The 19,669-nt window shown below is 36.4% G+C and overlaps 1 protein-coding gene across 1 annotated transcript in view; it reads right to left on the bottom strand.

Annotated features, from left to right (window-relative positions):
- Positions 1-19,669, bottom strand: part of STT3B (STT3 oligosaccharyltransferase complex catalytic subunit B) — a 103,322-nt gene that overhangs the window by 34,937 nt on the left and 48,716 nt on the right. The window contains exons 4-5 of the mRNA XM_017521672.2: positions 6,674-6,739; positions 3,073-3,172 (exon numbers count right to left, since the gene is read on the bottom strand). Coding sequence (XP_017377161.1) covers positions 3,073-3,172; positions 6,674-6,739 — 166 coding nt within the window. The remainder of the gene's footprint in view (positions 1-3,072; positions 3,173-6,673; positions 6,740-19,669) is intronic.

Below are 19,669 nucleotides of genomic sequence, written 5' to 3'. Positions count from 1 at the left end.
AAAAAAAAAAAAAAAAAAAATTTACTTCCCAATATAGTGAAATTCACCATGTCAAAAATATCTCTTAACAGAAAATTAAGTTTTTCCTCCCAAAATTTCGAGACGGCCTCCCTTCTCAGTTTTTCTTACACCTCCCTTGCTCGATTCCCATGCCACTCTTCTACCACTATTCATCCACATAACCTTCCCATGAGCCTCCTTTTCCACGTGTGAACACACACTGTTTTCTGTGGTTGTGTTACAATTCACTTTAAGGACACATGCAAAAAATATACTCAAAGAGGAAAACATTTTTTCATAATTATTTAAAATAATTTATTTTGAAGTCATTTAATACTTAAAACACAACTGAATTTTAGTTGATATAATTATGAGTTTGACATTTATCAATCCTTTTACCTAAACATTTCTGTTCAAGGGGAGGGAGAGCAAAAGACAAAGCATGTTATGCGCCAAAATCAAAGAACTTTATATACAAATACTTTACAGTGCTTCCATAGTTTTTTGGACCATTAAGTTAGGAGAAATTGAACTTAAATCCTGACCCACTCTGGATGAAGGAAGAGAAACACTTGCTCTACCATACTACTTTCCATCCATTTAGAATTAAACCCTATGAAAGCAGACTAGAAATCATCAGAAGTACTCCTGTATAATTGTAAGTAAAAGAAACAAGTGGGGTAGAGTGGAGAATGTGGACATTATGAGCATGAGCTTGATATATATCCCTAATCCATTTTATTTTTCTTTCTTCTCAAATACTTTCAAGAGTCAACCAAAGGAATATGGATTTCATGCTTTTCTAGAATGACCAAAAAAACAAACAAAAAATCCCAGTTATCAAATACAAGGTACTTTCTCAAATTCTAATCCTTTTAAATCTTGGTGGTAAAGTTAAATGGGAGTTGGACACCGCTTGAATTTTAAACTTTTATGTAGAATATACTTCCATCTGACCATTTTTAACAACATATTTATTTGACTACTTCTGACATCTCCTTTGGCTCTTCTTCCTGAATCATGGCATTTCATAAAGTATATTTCTGAAACTTCTCACAGCTGTATTTCTCTGACCATTAAATTTCAATGATCCCCAATTTTTTAAATTAGACAAAGTAACAACCAAAAAACACCCTGTTAGTTCCTTCACTATAACCATTTAACCAAAAAAAAAAGTTTAATCTATTATTTATTACTCTCCTTTCTGGATCCCAACTACTGTTTATAGTATTTTCACGGTAGAGAAATACCACAGATTTATGCATTTCAGCAGTAAGGTTATTTGTTTATATGGGAGGCACAGATTTGGTGGTTTTTCGCATCACGAGCCATTCATTCATTCGTTTGTTCATTCATTCATTCATTCAGAAACAGGTCTCCTTCTGTCATGCAGGCTGGAGTGCAGTGGCAAGATCATAGCACACTGCAGCCTTGAACTCCTGGACTCAAGCCAAACTCTAGCCTCATCCTCCTGAGTAGATAAGACAAGAGGTGTGAGCCACTACTGCTGGCTCATCATAGGCTTTAAAGCCAAAATCTGAGTTCAAGCCTTAGCTCCATTACTAGCCACATGATCTTTAGCAAATTCTGTCTCCATTTGTTTCCTCATCTGTAAAACGAGAATAATGATAGCACCTACCCTCCCTCACAGTAACGTTACAAAGATTAAATTAAAAAGTACGCTGAAATGGCTATAAATGTAATTAATATACTATTTTTTTGAGATATAATTCATATACTATAAAATTTACCTTTAAAAAAACCTATCATGTAATGGTTTTAAGTATATTCACAAGGTTGTGCAACCATCACTACTACCTAATTCTAAAATATTTCCTTGGCCGGGCGTGGTGGCTCACGCCTGTAATCCAAGCACTTTGTAGGCCAAGGCGGGCGGATTACCTGAGGTTGGGAGTTCAAGACCAGCCTGACCAACACGGTGAAACCCGTCTTTAAAAAAAAATAGAAATAAAAATAAAATAAAATAAAATATTTCCTCATCCTCAAAAGAAACCGCATATCCATTAACAGTCACTCCTCTACTCTCCTCTCCATTATTCTCCCCCTCCCAAATTCCCAGGCAACCACTAATCTACTTTCTGTTTCTATGGATTTGCCTATTCTGGACATTTCACACTAACAGAATCATATACTATGTGGCCTTTTATGTCTGGCTTTTTTATATAATGGCATGTTTTCAAGTTTCATGTTGTAGCATGTATCAGTATTTTATTCCTTTTCATGGCTTAATAATATACCATTGTATGAATATACCATATTTTATGGTTTCATAAAGTTGATAGACATTTTGGTTGCCTTCATTTTTTGGTCATTATGATAATAAATGCTGCTATGAACATACCTAAGATTGGAACTGCTTGGTCATATGACAAATCTATGGGAAACTTTTGAGAAACTGCCAAGCTACTGGGTTTTTGAAACTGAACTTAATTAAGATTTATCTTCATATTATTGTTTTATTTTATTATTTACTAAGACACTGCTTTCAGTTCACAATTGCTCTCTGGATCCTTCAACCCATAAAAGTTCTAACTCTATCATGAAAAGTAAGATCTTAGGTGAAACATCATCTACCACTAAGCATCACAGTGAAAATGCTTGTTTTAGAACCTGTAGAGAAAAATGAAGATTTTTCTATAGACAACAGAGACTCAATCTATTGGTACATTATACCAAAAGGGCTTTTGAAAGTTTATTAAACTGCTTACTTTGAGGATGTCAATCTCTTACAATGAGTAAGTTAAATTCTATATACAAATGTGAATGATTTTCATGATAAAAATTCCCATTCCCCAAAATTAAGGGGGGAAAAAAGAAATTAAACCCAGACTAATTTCTACAAAAACGGAAAAAAAAACTTATCAAGGAAAAGTTGGTGACAAAGCACTTATATAAAAATGCCTGACCTTCTTTATCAATATAAACCGCAAAATGAACACAAAATTATTTTTACCATTTCATGCACAATATTAATCAAACAAATATCTCTTCAATAAAAAAAAAATACACAAAACATCTTAGTTGTCAGATGTCAAAAATCAAATTACTTACCTATATAGACTCTTTTGCTGTATCTCTGCATCAGTAACAACACAAATACATGCAGTGGAATAAGATTGATGATAAATACATAACCACCCCAAGCAGAGACCTATGGGGAAAGAAGTGCTAAGTTACATTTATGTTTTTCCTTTTTAAAGTAAGTGTGTTTAGGTATCTAAACATACAATGAGCAAATATAAACACTAAGATTTTGGCAATTTTGAGAAATGCTTATGTATTCGTCATTTTTATTGATTATTAAAATAACATGATCCTACAAATCCAATATGCTTTTCCAAATTCACTGGAGAAATGTTCAAATTAAATTAGATTTCATAGAGAAGCTAAGAGTATTATAATTTGTAAATTGTCAGTAAACAAGCTGGCATGGAGACAAGGAGTTTTAGGATACAGATAATAAATTTTTAAAATAAAAAAATGGCTTTTACTTCAACCATTTTTGATGACAAATTTGTTGTAAGAAAGGTCACTGAGAGTAAGAGCAATGAAAGGACTCGTTGACAACTAAAAAAAATTCAGATGACATGAATATGCTTTGAGAGTCTCAAAATTAAAAGGGCTAGTTGGGCATAAATTTTTTTCTGAGAAATGGATTACAAAGCAAGATCCAATGTTTAGCCTATACAATACATACTATTTAACCAGAATAACTGAGGATGTTTTTGGTCTAAATTAATGAATATTCTAAAGAGGATGTTTATTATCAACCAATAGAATTAATTAATTTTTTGGTACACTGAGTAAGCAATAAGCTCTTGTCAACATCAAAGTTCTTAAATGCCCTCTATTAGAACTTGAAAGGCTCATTTGTATCAATGGCCACTTTAGCAGACTATATGCTAGCATATGTATTCCAATAATGCTGCTCTAACTTAAAATATTTCAGAACTCCTTGTGGAGAACTGCCATCAGTTTTCAATACAAATATCAGTTTTCTGCCTTAATCACATGCTGCTTTTCATAAAAAACAATGTTATTCTAATAGCACACCAGTCCTTACTAAAAGACTTCTGGTTACTTTCAAAATCTCAAAGAGCACAAGTTTGATATTACTGAGTACAACTACCCAGAAAGTGTCCCAGGCTCTAACCACTTTAAAAGAGCCACAGATAACTTGGATGCACATTTTCTATGTTGTTTGTTTAAAAAAAAAAAAAAAGATTAGCTCAAATTATCATAATTTTCAGCACAAGACTACTATATAGGCTATGGTATAGAAAAAAAAGAGTAAGAATAAACGGGTAATACTGAACTCCAATCTTAAGAAACCTGTATAAAAAATATGTAGGTAATTTATAGGTTGACCTAGAGGATATGACCATTATTTCAGTCATGACTCTAGGGATCTACTACGACAATTATGAAAATTGGGCATAGTATCAACATGCTACCTTATCTACTTTGTTCACTTAAGAACAAAGAAAAGCTAAAACCAATCTGAAAGTAAATCTGATGTTTTGAAAAGTACTTGCTGATCTTAAGCATGATCTTTACAGGGATTTATTTCTTCTCTGGCTCACATAAATTCATTTTAAGAGTTCTCCTTCATTTACTTTAAGGAATGAAATGAGAGCAAATGGGCCAAAAGAACATTCTTTCTACAACCTTTTCTCGTTCCGTCTTTTCAGTTAACTGTTTACTTAGGTTATCTTTTTTACCAAGACTTCAAAGTACTCTTATTTCTCTGCTCTAAGTTCACTTGACTAAATTGTTTAGATAATGTCTGTTAAAAACTCAGATTATTTTAACATTAAGCAGTTACCTAGTCAATTCCAATATGGAAAAACCAATTTTTAATATCAGTTCCAATACGGAAAAACCAATTTTTAATATTTAAAATTGAGTGTTAAGTAAAAGTTTATTTTATCTAACCATGGTTCCATGCTTGATATTTGACAGACAAAGTTTCCTGTTCTTTTTTAGTAAGCAATCTAACTTGAAAAACATTTTACTTGCCAGAGCAATTTTAAAAATAAAGTTAGGGGCCAGGTGCCCTGGCTCATACTTGTAATCCCAGCACTTTGGGAGGCTGAGACAGGCAGCTCATTTGAGGTCAGGAGTTTGAGATCAGCCTGACCAACATGGTGAAACCCGTCTCTACTAAAAATACAAAAATTAGCCAGGCATAGTGGCACACGTCTGTAATACCACCTACTTGGGAGGCTGAGGCAGGAAAATAGCTTGAACCCAGGAGGCAGAGGTTGCAGTGAGAGAGATCACACAACTGCACTTCAGCCTAGGTGGCAAAGCGAGACTCTGTCTCAAAAAAAAGTAATAAAATAAAATAAAGCTAGGAAGAATAGAAAAATAATATTTAAATTTAAGTCATTAAAAAGTTAAAAGAGGTGCAGTGGCTCTCGCCTATAATCCGAGTGCTCTGGGAGGCTAACGCAGGAGGATTGCTTAAGGCCAGGAACTTAAGACCAGCCTGGGCAACAGAGTGAGAAACTATCTCGACAAAATATTTTTAAAAATTAGCCAGATGTAGCGGCACATAATTGTAGTCCTGGCTACTTGATAGGCTGAGGTGGACTTAAGTCCAGGAGTTCAAGGTTACAGTAAGCTATGATTGCACCAGTGCGTTCCAGATTGGACAAGAGAGAGAGACACTGTCTCTAAAAAAAAATAAATAATAGGCCGGGCATGATGGCTCACGCCTTTAATACCAGCACTTTGGGAGCCCAAGGCTGGCTTACCACAAGGTCAGGTGTTCAAGACCAGCCTGGCCAACATGGTGAAATCGCGTCTACTAAAAATACAAAAATTAGCCAGGCATGGTGGCAGGCCCCTGTAATCCCAGCTACTCAGGAGGCTGAGGTAGAAGAGTTGCTTGATGCCAAAAGGGAGAGGGTGCAGTGAGCCAAGATTGTGCCACTGCGCTCCAGTCTGCCTAGGCGACAGAGCAAGACTCCATCTAAAACAAAAACAAAAACAAAAACAAAAACAAAAACAAAATCAAAATCTAACTAAATAATCTTAAAAAAAATTTTTTTTTAATTCTTAAATAATTAAAAAGTTTAAGTATTTTGAAAGTGGTACACCTGAAAACATTTTGTTTTACTTGCTTCAGATACTTTATTTTAGCAGTTAAATATTAGCCCTCTCCACCAAAGCATGTTACATAGGATCTATGAGTAGGAGAAGCAAAGAGGATGGTAGTAATGGAAGATTACATTAAGGCCAGGTGGGTTGGCTCACGCCTGTAATACCAGCACTTTGGGAGGCCAAGGCTGGTGGATCACGAGGTCAGGAGTTTAAGACCAGCCTGGCCAAGATGGTAAAACCCTGTCTCTACTAAAAATACGAAAACATTAGCCGGGCATGGTGGCATGCGCCTGTAATCCCAGCTACTTGGGAGGCTGAGGTGGAGAACTGCTTAAACCCAGGAGGCGGAGGTTGGAGTGAGCCGAGATTGCACCATTGCACTCCAGCCTGGGCAACAGAGCAAGATTCCAAAGAAAGAAAAAAAGAAAGATTACATTAAACAAAATAAAAATCCTACAGATTTCAGGAGAAAGAAAGAAAGAAGAACTGTTTAAATCTTCAAAGACCTGTTAGACTTCATGTAATCTCAAATATGAAATCTTACCATATAGAAATAGGATAAGCAGCAGCACATTGTCCAAAACACTGACCCAGTTTTTACAGATTTTACCTAAAAAACAAAAGCAACTGATATAATAAAAATGTTTACAAATGCTCTTGCTGAATTTTAAAAAGGTAAATGTTTAGTAACCACGTGCTACAAAAAGTCAAGGTTATTTTAAAAAGTACTATGGTTATTCAGATATGCAGATGTACTTAATATATGCATTTATAACACTGAGTAGCACACTGAGCCATTTTAAGAACAGCTCTCGTTCTTTGTTATTTAGTTTTCAGTAAAAAGAATCATCTTTTTTAAAAAAAATTACATATTTTCATTTTCTGAAAAGTCTCTTGCCCTCACTGATATCCACACGCCATGCCACAGGTCTTCATGGCCACTTCCCATCCCTTCCCCTGAGGTATCTATACTCCAGAGTGGTCTACTGCTTGTTCAGCAGTGCCAAACCAGTTCAATGGGCTGAACCACACCCTATGCAATGAGGTCTGAAAACCTTCCTAGTTTGCTCTTTCTTGGGTGCACTCCCTTAGCCTAAGTGATACCATACGGAGTTTCCTTCTATTATACTTTTATCATAATTAATACTTCTTTCTCTCTCCTAACTGAACCCAGACTACCATAATCTATTACAATAAAACCAAGGTATATTTTACAACCACTAAATACAGTTCATATCCTGAAATTTCCTCAGACTCAATCCAACTGGCTGAAAGAGATAATGTAAAGCAAACATATTCTTCAGTACTGACTAATACACAGAAAACTTTGCTAGGCTCTGCTGGACATAAACTATAACTCAGTTCTGTATTAGGGAGATAAGATATAAAGACAAGAACTTGAGTCAAAGTATAGCATAAAAGCAACCCTATGGTAAGTATAAACGCTGAGTACCAAAAGGTCCTTATAGAGCCTTGAATGCTAAAGACAGGAAAGCAGTTCTGGCTGGGAAAAAATTACCAGAAACTCTACTGAGGTGGTGGCTTTGGGCAAAACTTTAGGGCAATAACGCACGAAAGATGGAAGGCATCCAATCAACCACCCACAGTGGATTCAGCAGCAGGCACAGACAGAAGCAGCAGAGGTATAGAATTTAAAAACTCTAAGCCCACAAAAAGCTCACAATCTACAGGAGGATGTCAACTGAAAAGCAAGTAATCAATAAACCCTATTTCATAGAATCTATGACCATCACTCTTAACATACATCCTAATTTCAGAGATGCCAAAATCTGGGGAGAAAGTACACATCTTACTTAGAATTGAAAGGTTTCTGCTGGCAAGACAGTCAAATAGGAACAGCTCCGGTCTGCAGCTCCCAGTGAGACTGATGCAGAAGGTGGGTGATTTCTGCATTTCCAACTAAGGTACCTGGTTCATCTCACCGGGACTGGTTGGACAGTAGGTACAACTCACGAAGGGTGAGCCAAAGCAGGGTGGGGCGTTGCCTCACCCACGAAGCACAAGGGGTCATGGAACTCCCTCCCCTAGCCAAGGGAAGCCTTGAGAGACTGTACTGGGAAGAACAGTGCATTCTGGCACAGACACCATGCTTTTCCCACAGTCTTCGCAACCGGCAGACCAGGAGATTCCCTCAGGTGCCTACGCCACCAGGGCCCTGGGTTTGAAGCACAAAACTGGGCAGCCGTTTGGGCAGACACCAAGCTAGCAGCAGGGATTTTTTTCCCCACACCCCAGGGGCACCTGGAACAACAATTCACTCTCCTGGAAAGGGGGCGGAAGCCAGGGAGCCTAATGGTCTGGCTCGGCAGGTCCCAATCCCACAGAGCTAAGATCTACTGTCTTGAAATTCTCGCTACTAGCACAGTAGTCTGAGGTCACTTGGGACGCTGGAGCTTGCTAAGGGGAAGAGGTTTCCTCCATTGCTGAGGCTTGAGTAGGTGGTTTTACCCTCACAGTGTAAACAAAGCCACCAGGAAGTTCGAACTGGGCGGAGCCCACAGCCCCTCAGCAAGGCCCTGCCACCACTCTGCCTCTCCAGACACCCCACTGTCAATATTAAGACAGATCAACAAGACAGAAAATTAACAAGGATATCCAGGACTTGAACTCAGCTCTGGACCAAGTGGACTTAACAGACATCTACAGAACTCTCCAGCCCAAATCAACAGAATATACACTCTTCCCAGCACCACATCACACTTATTCCAAAAGTGACCACATAATTGGAAGTAAAACACTCCTCAGCAAATGCGAAAGGGTAGAAATCATAACAGTCTCTCAGAGCACAATACAATCAAATTAGAACTCAGGATTTAAAAACTCACTCAAAACCACACAGCTACATGGAAACTGAACAACCTGCTCCTGAATGACTACTGGGCAAATAACGAAATTAAGGCAAAATAAAGAAGTTATCTGAATCAGTATCATGAAAATGGCCACACTGCTCAAAGTAATTTACAGATTCAATGCTATCCCCGTCAAGCTACCGTTGACTTTCTTCACAGAATTGGAAAAAACTTTATATTTCATATGAAACCAAAGAAGAGCCCTCATGGCCAAGATAATCCTAAACAAAAAGAGCAAAGTTGGAGGCATCATGCTACCTGACTTCCAACTATACTACAAGGGTACAGTAACCAAACCAGCATGGTACTGGTACCAAAACAGATATATAGACCAATGGAAGAGAACAGAGGCTTCAGAAATACCACCACACATCTACAACCTGACAAACCTCACCAAAACCAGCAATGGTATAAGAATTCCCTATTTAATAAATGGTGTTGGGAAAACTGGCTAGCCATATGCAGAAAAGCTGAAACTGGATCCCTTCCTTACACCTTATACAAAAATTAACTCAAGAGGGATTAAAGGCTTAACCCTAAGACCTAAAACCATAAAAACCCTAGAAGAAAACATAGGCAATACCACTCAGGACACAGGCATGGGCAAAGACTTTATGACTAATATACTAAAAGCAAAGGCAACGAAAGCCAAAATTGAGAGAGGGGATCCAATTAAACTAAAGAGTTTCTGCACAGCAAAAGAAAATAACATCAGAGCAATTTCTGCAATCTATCTATCTCACAAAGGGCTAATGTCCAGAATCTACAAATAACTTAAACAAATTTACAAGAAAAAAACAATCCCATCAGAAGTGAGCAAAGGATATGAACAGACACTTCTCAAAAGAAGACATTTATGCAGCCAACAAACATGAAAAAAAGCTCGCTATGAGTGGTCATTAGAAAAATGCTAATCAAAACCACTATGAGATACCATCTCACGCCAGTTAGAATGTTGATCATTAAATTCTGTAAAAAACAGATGCTGGAGAGAATGTGGAGAAATAGGAAAACTTTTACACTGTTGTTGAGAGCGTAAATTAGTTCAACCATTGTGGAAGACAGTGTGGTAATTCCTCAAGGATCTAGAAATAGAAATACTATTTGACCTAGCAATCCCATTACTGGGTTTATATCCAAAGGATTACAAGGTATTCTACTACAAAGACACATGCATGCATACGTTTATTGCAGCACTGTTCATGAGAACAAAGACTTGGAACCAACCCAAACGCCCATCAATGATAGACTGGATCAAGAAAATGTGGCACATATACACCATGGAATATTATGCAGCCATAAAAAAGGATGAGTTCACGTCCTTTGCAGGGACATGGATGAAGCTGAAAACCATCATTCTCAGCAAACTAACACAGGAACAGAAAACCAAACACCACATTAATGAGTGCTGAACAATGATAACACACAGACAAAGGGAGGGGGACATAACACACCAGGGCCTGTTGGCGGGTGAGGGGATAGGGGAGGGATAGAATTGAGAAAAATACCTAATGTAGATCATGGGTTGATGGGTGCAGCAAACCACCATGGCACGTGTATACCTATGTAACAAACCTGCACTTTCTGCACTTGTACCCCAGAACTTAAAAAAAAAAAAAATTGATAAAAGGTACTGTATACCAAGTGCTATAATAGACACAGGTATTGGAAATTAAGTGGTATGAAAACAGAAATGAGAGTAACTAAATCTATGTAAAAGAATGGTCAAAGCAGGCACTGAAGAACTATAAAGGAGAAGGGGAGATCAATAACGAAAAAGGAAACACAGCAACATCTGCCAAAGCAGAAAACAACACCTGAGTTACTCAAAAGGAACTGAAAAGACTTTAGGAGAAATGTTAGGACTTTGTCGTGTGGTATTACGATACATGGGCTTTTATCCCCAAATCTTTTTAATGAGACCAACATCATCCTGATACCAAAACCCAGCAGAGACTCAACAACAAAAGAAAACTTCAGGCCAATATCCGTGATGAACACAGATGCGAAAATCTTCAATAAAATACTGGCAAACCAATTGCAACAGCACATCAAAAAGCTTATCCATCACGATCAAATAGGCTTCATCCCGGGGATGCAAGGCTGGTTCAACATATGCAAGTCTATAAATGTAATTCACCACAGAAACAGAACCAAAGACAAAAACCACATGATTATCTCAATAGATGCAGAGAAGGCCTTCAACAAAATTCAACAGCCCTTTATGCTAAAAACTCTCAATAAACTAGGTATTGACAGAACGTATCTCAAAATAATAAAAGCTAATTACGACAAACCCACAGCCAATATTATACTGAATGGGCAAAAACTGAAAGCATTCCCTTTGAAATCTGACACTAGACAAGGATGCCCTCTCTCACCACTCCTATTCAATATAGTATTGGAAGTTCTAGCCAGAGCAATTAGGCAAGAAAAAGAAATAAAGGCTGTTCAATTAGGAAAGGAGGGAGTCAAACTGTGTCTATTTGCAGATGACATGATTGTGTATTTAGAAGACCCTATTGTCTCAACCCAAAATCTCCTTAAACTGATAAGCAACTTCGGCAAAGTCTCAGGATACAAAATCAATGTGCAGAAATCACAAGCATTCCTATACACCAATAACAGACTTAAAGAGAGCCAAATCAAGAACGAACTGCCATTCATAACTGCCACAAAGAGAATAAAATACCTAGGAATACAACTAACAGAGGATGTAAAGGACCTCTTGAAGGAGAACTACAAACCATTGCTCAACGAAATGAGAGGACATAAACAGATGGAGAAACATTCCATGCTCATGGTTAGGAAGAATCAATATTGTGAGAATGGCCATACTGCCCAAAGTAATTTACAGATTCAACGCTATCCCCATCAAGCTACCAATGACCTTCTTCACAGAACTGGAAAAAACCACCTTAAACTTCATATGGAACCAAAAGAGAGCCCGCATAGCCAAGTCAATTATAAGCAAAAAGAACAAAGCTGGAGGCATCACACTATCTGACTTCAAACTATACTGCAAGGCTACAGTAATCAAAACAGCATGGTACTGGTACCAGAACAGAGATATAGACCAATGGAACAGAACAGAGGTCTCGGAGGCGACACCACACATCTACAACCATCTGATCTTCGACAAACCTCACAAAAACAAGCAATGGGGAAAGGATTCCCTGTTCAATAAATGGTGTTGGGAAAACTGGCTAACCATGTGCAGAAAGCAGAAACCGGACCCCTTTCTGACACCTTACACTAAAATTAACTCCAGATGGATTACAGACTTAAACATAAGACCTAATACCATAAAAACTTTAGAAGAAAACCTAGGCAAAACCATTCAGGATATAGGCATAGGCAAGGACTTCATGACTAAAACACCAAAAGCATTGGCAACAAAAGCCAAAATAGACAAGTGGGATCTAATTAAACTCCATAGCTTCTGCACAGCAAAAGAAACAATCATTAGCGTGAACCGGCAATCAACAGAATGGGAAAAAATTTTGCAATGTACCCATCTGACAAAGGACTTATATCCAAATTCTGCAAAGAACTAAAACAGATTTATAAGAAAAAAACAAACCCATTCTAAAGTGGGTGAAGGATATGAACTGGCACTTTTCAAAAGAAGACATATATGAGGACAACAAACATATTAAAAAATGCTCCTCATCACTGGTCATCAGAGAATAGCAAATCAAAACTACATTGAGATACCATCTCACTCCGTTAGAATGACGATCATGAAAAAACCTGGAGACAACAGATGCTGGGGAGGATATGGAGAAATAGGAACACTTTTACACTGTTGATGGGAGTGTAAATTAGTTCAACCATTGTGAAAGACAGTGTGGCAATTCCTCAAGGACCTAGAAATAGAAATTCCATTTGACCCGGCAATCCCATTACTGGGTATATATCTAAAGGATTAAAAATGATTGTATTATAAGGACACATGCACACGTGTGTTCACTGCAGCACTGTTTACAATAGCAAAGACTTGGAACCAACCCAAATGCTCATCGATGATAGACTGGACAGGGAAAATGTGGCACATATACACCATGGAACACTATGCAGCCACAAAAAAAGATGAGTTCGTGTCCTTTGTAGGGACATGGATGAACCTGGAAATCATCATTCTCAGCAAACTGACACTGGAACAGAGAATCAAGCACTGCATGTTCTTACTCATAGGTGGGTGCTGAACAATGAGAATGCAAGGACACGGGGAGGGGAGCATCATGCACTAAGGTGTGTGTGGGGGGGGGGTTAGGGGAGGGACAGTGAGGGGTAGCGAGTTGGGGAGGGGTAACATGGGGAGAAAAGCCAGATATAGGCGATGGGGATGGAGGCGGCAAACCACATTGCTAAGTATGTACCTATGCAATAATCCTGCACGTTTTTTACATGTACCCCAGAACCTAAAATGCAATTATATATATATTATTTTATATATATATAAAATAAAAAAATATATATTATTATATATATTGTGTGTGTGTATATATATATACTTTATATATACATACTTTATACATATATATATATATATATATATACACTTTATATATATATAAATAAAATAAAGATAACTTGGGTAAGCTTCAACCCAAAACTACAAGCCATGCAAAGAAACAAGGAAGTGTGACCCATATTTGGACAGGTGTAGGTTGGGGAAGGGGACACGATCAATAAAACTAATTCTGAGTTGGCCCAGATGTTGTAGTTAGAGAATAAAGACTCTAAAACAGCTATTATAAATATGTTCAAAGAATGAAAGATTATATTAAGAAAATTAAAGGAAAATATAATGATATAACAGAGAATTTCCATAAAGAAACAGAATATATATATATATTCTCCTTTACATGTGAGGAGAACGAACCAGAAATTTTTAGAGTTGAAGAGCATAATAAACAGAACAAAAAATTCACTAAGTAGGCTCAATAGCAAATTTGAGATGACAAAGAATCAGTGATCATGAAGATAAGTCAATAATAACAGAGAAAAATAGAAATCCAAAAAAGGAAAGGCCACAAAGAAGATACAAAACAGTATTTAAAGAAACAATTACAAATTCCCAAATTCTAAGGTAAGCACTAATCTATAGATCCATGAAACCCAAGAAGCCACCAAATACAATAAATACAGAGAACTATACCTAGCCAAACTGTAGTCAAAGTATTGGCAGATAAAGAAAAAGAGGAAAAGTTGAAAAGNAAAAAAAAAAAAAAAAAAAAACCCACTGGGAAGTAATATGGTTGACTTTGTATCAGAAAAAAAAAACATCTGACAGAAGTGGAATGACATACAGCATTAAATGAAAGAGAAAATTATCAAGGGTTAAATGAAAGAGAAAAGTATCATTAAAAGTAATGGGACAAAAACTCAATTACTTTTGCACCAACGTAACACATTCTTTTTTTTTTTTCCTTGTTTTTGAGACAGAATCTCGCTCTGTCGCCAGGCTGGAGTGCAGTGGGGCAATCTCGGCTCATTGCAACCTTTGCCTCCCAAGTTCAAGCAGCTCTCCTGCCTCAACCTCCCAGTAGCTGGGGCTAAAGGTATGCGCCACCATGGCCAGCTAATTTTTGTATTTTAGTAGAGATGCGGTTTCAACCATGTTGGCCAGGATCGTCTCGATCTCCGGACCTCGTGATCCGCCTACCTCAGCCTCCCAAAGTGCTGGGATTACAGGCGACCTACTACATTCTTACATAACTATCCTTCAAAAAGGAAGACAGGTGAGGATTCTGGGAAGATGCTGAAATCAGCTCCCTACCTAGACAATAATTGCACAGGCAGAATCAATCTGATGTGAGGAAACTTGTCCTCCAAGTACTGAGGTTCTGCACTCTGATCACTGATTGCTGCTTTCTGTCAGAGAAGGACAGACAAAGAGGTGATCACCTTTGCATTTTGGCCTCATTGCTGCAAGCCCCTCCTCCTCTGGCTGAAGTGACTGGCAGGGGATTTAAAGGACTGGTACTTTTTTCCCCCTTCATTTTTCTGCTTTTCCCCATTTGGAAAGCAAATATTGAAGACTATGACATTAAAAACTAACCACATATATGATGGGAAATTAGAAAGTCACTGTGAATACCCAGGAGAAGGTGTAGGCTTTTCAAATGGCCAATAAGCACAAGAAAATATGCTCAACAATACTACTCATTAGGAAACTCCAAATAAAACTCCAAGATGCCACCTGACACCCATTAGGATGGCTACTATCAAAAGAACCAGAAAATCACATGTGTTGGCAAGGACAGGGAAAATTTAAAACCTTTGTAGTGTTGGTGGGAATGTAAAATGATATAGCTGTTGTGGATAACATTTCGGCATTTCCTCAAAATTTAAAAATAGAATTGACATATGATCCAACACTTCCACTTCAAGGTATATAGTCAAAAGAATCAAAAGCAGGGTTTTGGAGAGAGATTTGTACAATCACTTTCAAAGGAGCTAAATCATAAAAGTGTCCATCTGCAGATGCATTAATAAGCAAAATATGGCATATACCTACAATGGAATATTATGCCACCTTAAAAAGGAAGAAAATCCTGACATGCTACCACATGGATAAACTTTGAAGACATTATGCTAAGTGAAACAAGCCAGTCACAAAAAGACAAATACGATATGATTCCACTTACGTGAAGTACTTAGTCAAAAATCAGAGACAGAAATTTGAATGGGGGTTGCCAAGGGCTGAGGGGAAGGTAAAAAGGGAGGATATTGTTTATATGGGCATAATAGAGTTTCAGTTTTGTAAAATAAAGAGCTCTGGAGATGGATAGTGGTGATGGTTGCATAATCAATGTACTTAACGCCAATAAAATATATACTTAATGATGAAAACGTAAGGCAAAATAGAAAAATTCCATTACAGCAGATTTGCTTTAGAAAAAATATTAAAGAAAGTCCTTCAGGCTAAAAGGAAATTATAACAAATGGAAACTCAGATTATGGGACAGAATAAAGAGTACTGGAAATGGTAAATACGGAGTATATAGAAGACTCTCTTAATTGTTGTCTTAATTTAATAAGTATAAACTATATGAATATAATCTGTATGGTTAGGTAGATAACATACATAGATATAATATATATGAGAATAACAGCACAGAGGAGAGGAGTAAATTAAAGCTGTGTTGAACCAAAGCTGCTATTTACCAGAATTATGTGAAGTAGAAGTAGATTGTAATAAGATGCATAATTCATTCTCTGCATCAAGCACTATAAATAAATAGCAATAGACGCTAAACAATCAGGGGAATTAAAAATGGTATACTTAAAAACACATTTCAACACAAAAGAAGACAGCAATTGGCAGATGCAAATTAAATAATATTTAAAAACTGCATTAAATGTAAATGGACTAAAAACTCCGATCAAAAGGCATAGATGGTCAGTCTGAATAAAAAGTCAAGTTCCAACCATATGCAGTCAATGAAACTTTTAAATCCAGAGATACAAACAGTTTGGTTTTGAAATACAGAAAAAGGTAAGCCATGGAAACAGGAATCATATGAAATCAATCAGACAAAGCAGATTTTAAGACAAGGAATGTTCCTAGAAACAAAGAGAACTACTTCACCATAATAAAAGGGTCAATATAGGAATATGTAAAAATTTTAAGTGTACAGGGAACTTAAATCCTTAAAATACATAAAGCAGAAACTGACAGAACTAAAAGAAAAAAAACGGTTTCTGAGAGGCAGTTATTGAAATTTCCAACCATATTGTTGAAGACAGAACTTGAAAGAAAACCAATGAGCATATAGAAGATTTGACAACAATACCAACCAACTTGACCTGACCATTAAGGATATGAAACCTCCAAACAGCAAAGTACATGTTCTTTTCAAGCATATGTGGATAACTCTCTCCAGCATGGAGAACATGCTTGACCAGGATCCAGCAATCTTACTCTGAACAGTCAAGATGGTAAATATTCACACTTAAGGAGCCAGATCTGTCACAATTATTCAATTCTGTTATTCTGGTGTAAAAGAAGGCAAAAGCAACATGTTTATGAGTGGCCAAGTCTGTGTTCCAGTAAAACTTAATTTACTAAAGCAGGTAACCTACATATGGGCCATACTTGACAGACTTCTGTGCTAGACCATAAAACAAGTCTCAATACTTAAAAGACAAATTATACAAAGCATGGTCTTCAACAACAGAATTAGAAATCAACAAGAAAAAGTATTCTAAGAAAACCCCAAATATTCATTTGGGCTACAAACAACTTTTCAGAGTAGTTAGAACTGTAATTATTTCCACTTTCAATTAGTAATAATGAAACTTTAAATAAATGTCCTTATCTATTATAATGCTGTTGCCAAAACATTTTCTCTATCTTACTTATAAAAAAAATTGAATGAGATTCAAAAGTGGCAATTTGTCAAGAGTCAGAGTATTTCATGCCAGAACTCAAACACAAGTTTTCCAATTTTCAAATACTGAAGCTGTTTCCACTGTAAACCTAATTTATTTAAATAAATTGTTTTTAAAAAGAAAACAAAAGAAAAACTCACTAGGTAACCTCCTAGTTCCTGAGTGAGAATGTTTTATCATTCCATCCTTCTGTTAATACAATCCTTCAAAGCAGTGATATCCATAATTTCTTCTACTAAACAATTTCATCTAACCCTGTATAATCAACACATAAAACAGTACATGTTCCGTACTGTATCCTACAAAAATTTCTGTTGAATTAACAAAACAGTATCATGCCACTTAAAAAAAAAAAGATGTAATGAACAGGCTAATTCTAAAACTTATGAAAATACAAGAGGCCCCATACACCCAAAGCAATCTTGAAAAGTAAGAAAAAAGTTAAAGAACTTATGCTTTTGGATTTCAAAACTCATTACAAAGCCACAGAAATCAAAACTGTGTGCTACTGGCATAAAGACACAACATACAGATGGCAATGGAATAAAATTAAGGGTCCACAAATAAACCCATACATTTATAATCAACTGATTTCTGACAGGAGAGCGAAGACCATTCAACAAAGAAGAGTATTTTTTTTTTTTTAACAGTGCTAAGATAAGTGGATATCCACATGCAAAAAATCAAGTTGGAACTCCTCTCTCACACCATATACAAAAATACTTGAAATGGATCAAAAACCTAGTGGAGGAACTTGAAGTATAAAATCTTTAGAAAGAAACAGGTGTAAATATTCGTGACCTTGAATTAGGCAACAGTTCCTTAAATATGACACAAAAGCACAGGCAACAACAACAAAAATGAAGACTTCATAAAAATTTAAAATTTGTGCCAAGGACACTATCCACAGAGTGAAAGGCAATCCACAAACATGCACAAAAGTAAAGAGTCAAATGTTTCACTACCAAAAGAATCTACTAAACACACACACAAAAAAACTCATGGAGAAATGAGGGACCAAAAAAAGCTACAAGGCATATAGAAAACAGCACAACCACAGAAATCAGTCCATTTTTATCGGTAATTACTTCAAATGTGTGTTAAACTCTCCAAAAACAGATTGGCAGAAAGAATAAACACATGATCCAACTACATATTGTTATGTAAGAGATGCAATTTAAATCCAAAGACAAAGAGACTGAGAACAAAATGACAGAAAGTTATTCCATGCAAACAGTAACCAAAAGAGAGCAGGGGTGGCTATACTAGTATCAGAAAAGACAGACTTTATACAATTCGAAAGAAAAAAAAGGGTGGTGGCTCACATCTGTAATACCAACACTTTGGGAGGCCAAGGAGGGAGGATTGCTTGAGCCCAAGAGTTCTGAGCTTGCGCAACATGGTAAAATCTCATCTCTACAAAATTACAAAAGAAAAAACAGACTGCATTTTTTTTTTTTTAAAAAGGTTACAAAACAGAAAGAACTCTTATACGGCAATAAGAGGTTCAATACAGCAAGAAGGGATAGCAATTACAAACATTTATGTACCTAGTAACAGACCATCAAAATATAGGAAGAAAAAACTTGACAGAATTGAAGAAATGAAAAGTTCTACAATAATAGCTGGTGACATCAATATTCTGTTCTCAATAATGGACAGAACAACCAGACAGGAGAAAACATAGAACTCAACACAATAAACCAACTAGGTCTAAAAGACATATACAAAACACTTTTCTGAAAAACAACAGCATACACAATTTTTCTCAAGTACACACGGAACATTTTCCATGACAGACAATACGTTGGGCCACAAATTAAAGCCAAAAATTAAGTTTCAATAAATTTAAAATATAGACACTATACAAAGTATCTTCTCCAACCACAACAGGATGAAGTCAGAAATCATTAACAGAAGGAAAACTCAGAAATAAGTCTGTGGAAATTAAACATGATACCTTACCAATAGATCAAAAAAGAAATCAAGAAAAATGAGTAAATACTTAGAGATGAATGAAAACAAAACCACACATATCAGAACTTGTAAGACACAGTGTAAGTAGTACCAAGGGAAAAATTTATAGCTACAATTGCCTCCATTCAAAAACAAAAAAAATCTCAAATCAAAAACCTGACTTCACAAACTAAGTTGCAAACCAAAAAAAGAACAAACTAAACCCAAGGCTTCCAGAAAGACAAAACTGAATAAATAATAAAGACCATAACAGAGATAAAATAGAGTGCTCACTTTAGCAGCACATACAC

The sequence above is a fragment of the Cebus imitator genome, unplaced genomic scaffold (genome assembly GCF_001604975.1).
Source record: "Cebus imitator isolate Cc_AM_T3 unplaced genomic scaffold, Cebus_imitator-1.0 Scaffold21, whole genome shotgun sequence".
Lineage (NCBI taxonomy): Eukaryota > Metazoa > Chordata > Mammalia > Primates > Cebidae > Cebus > Cebus imitator.
This window is presented reverse-complemented; position numbering and strand designations above follow the sequence as displayed.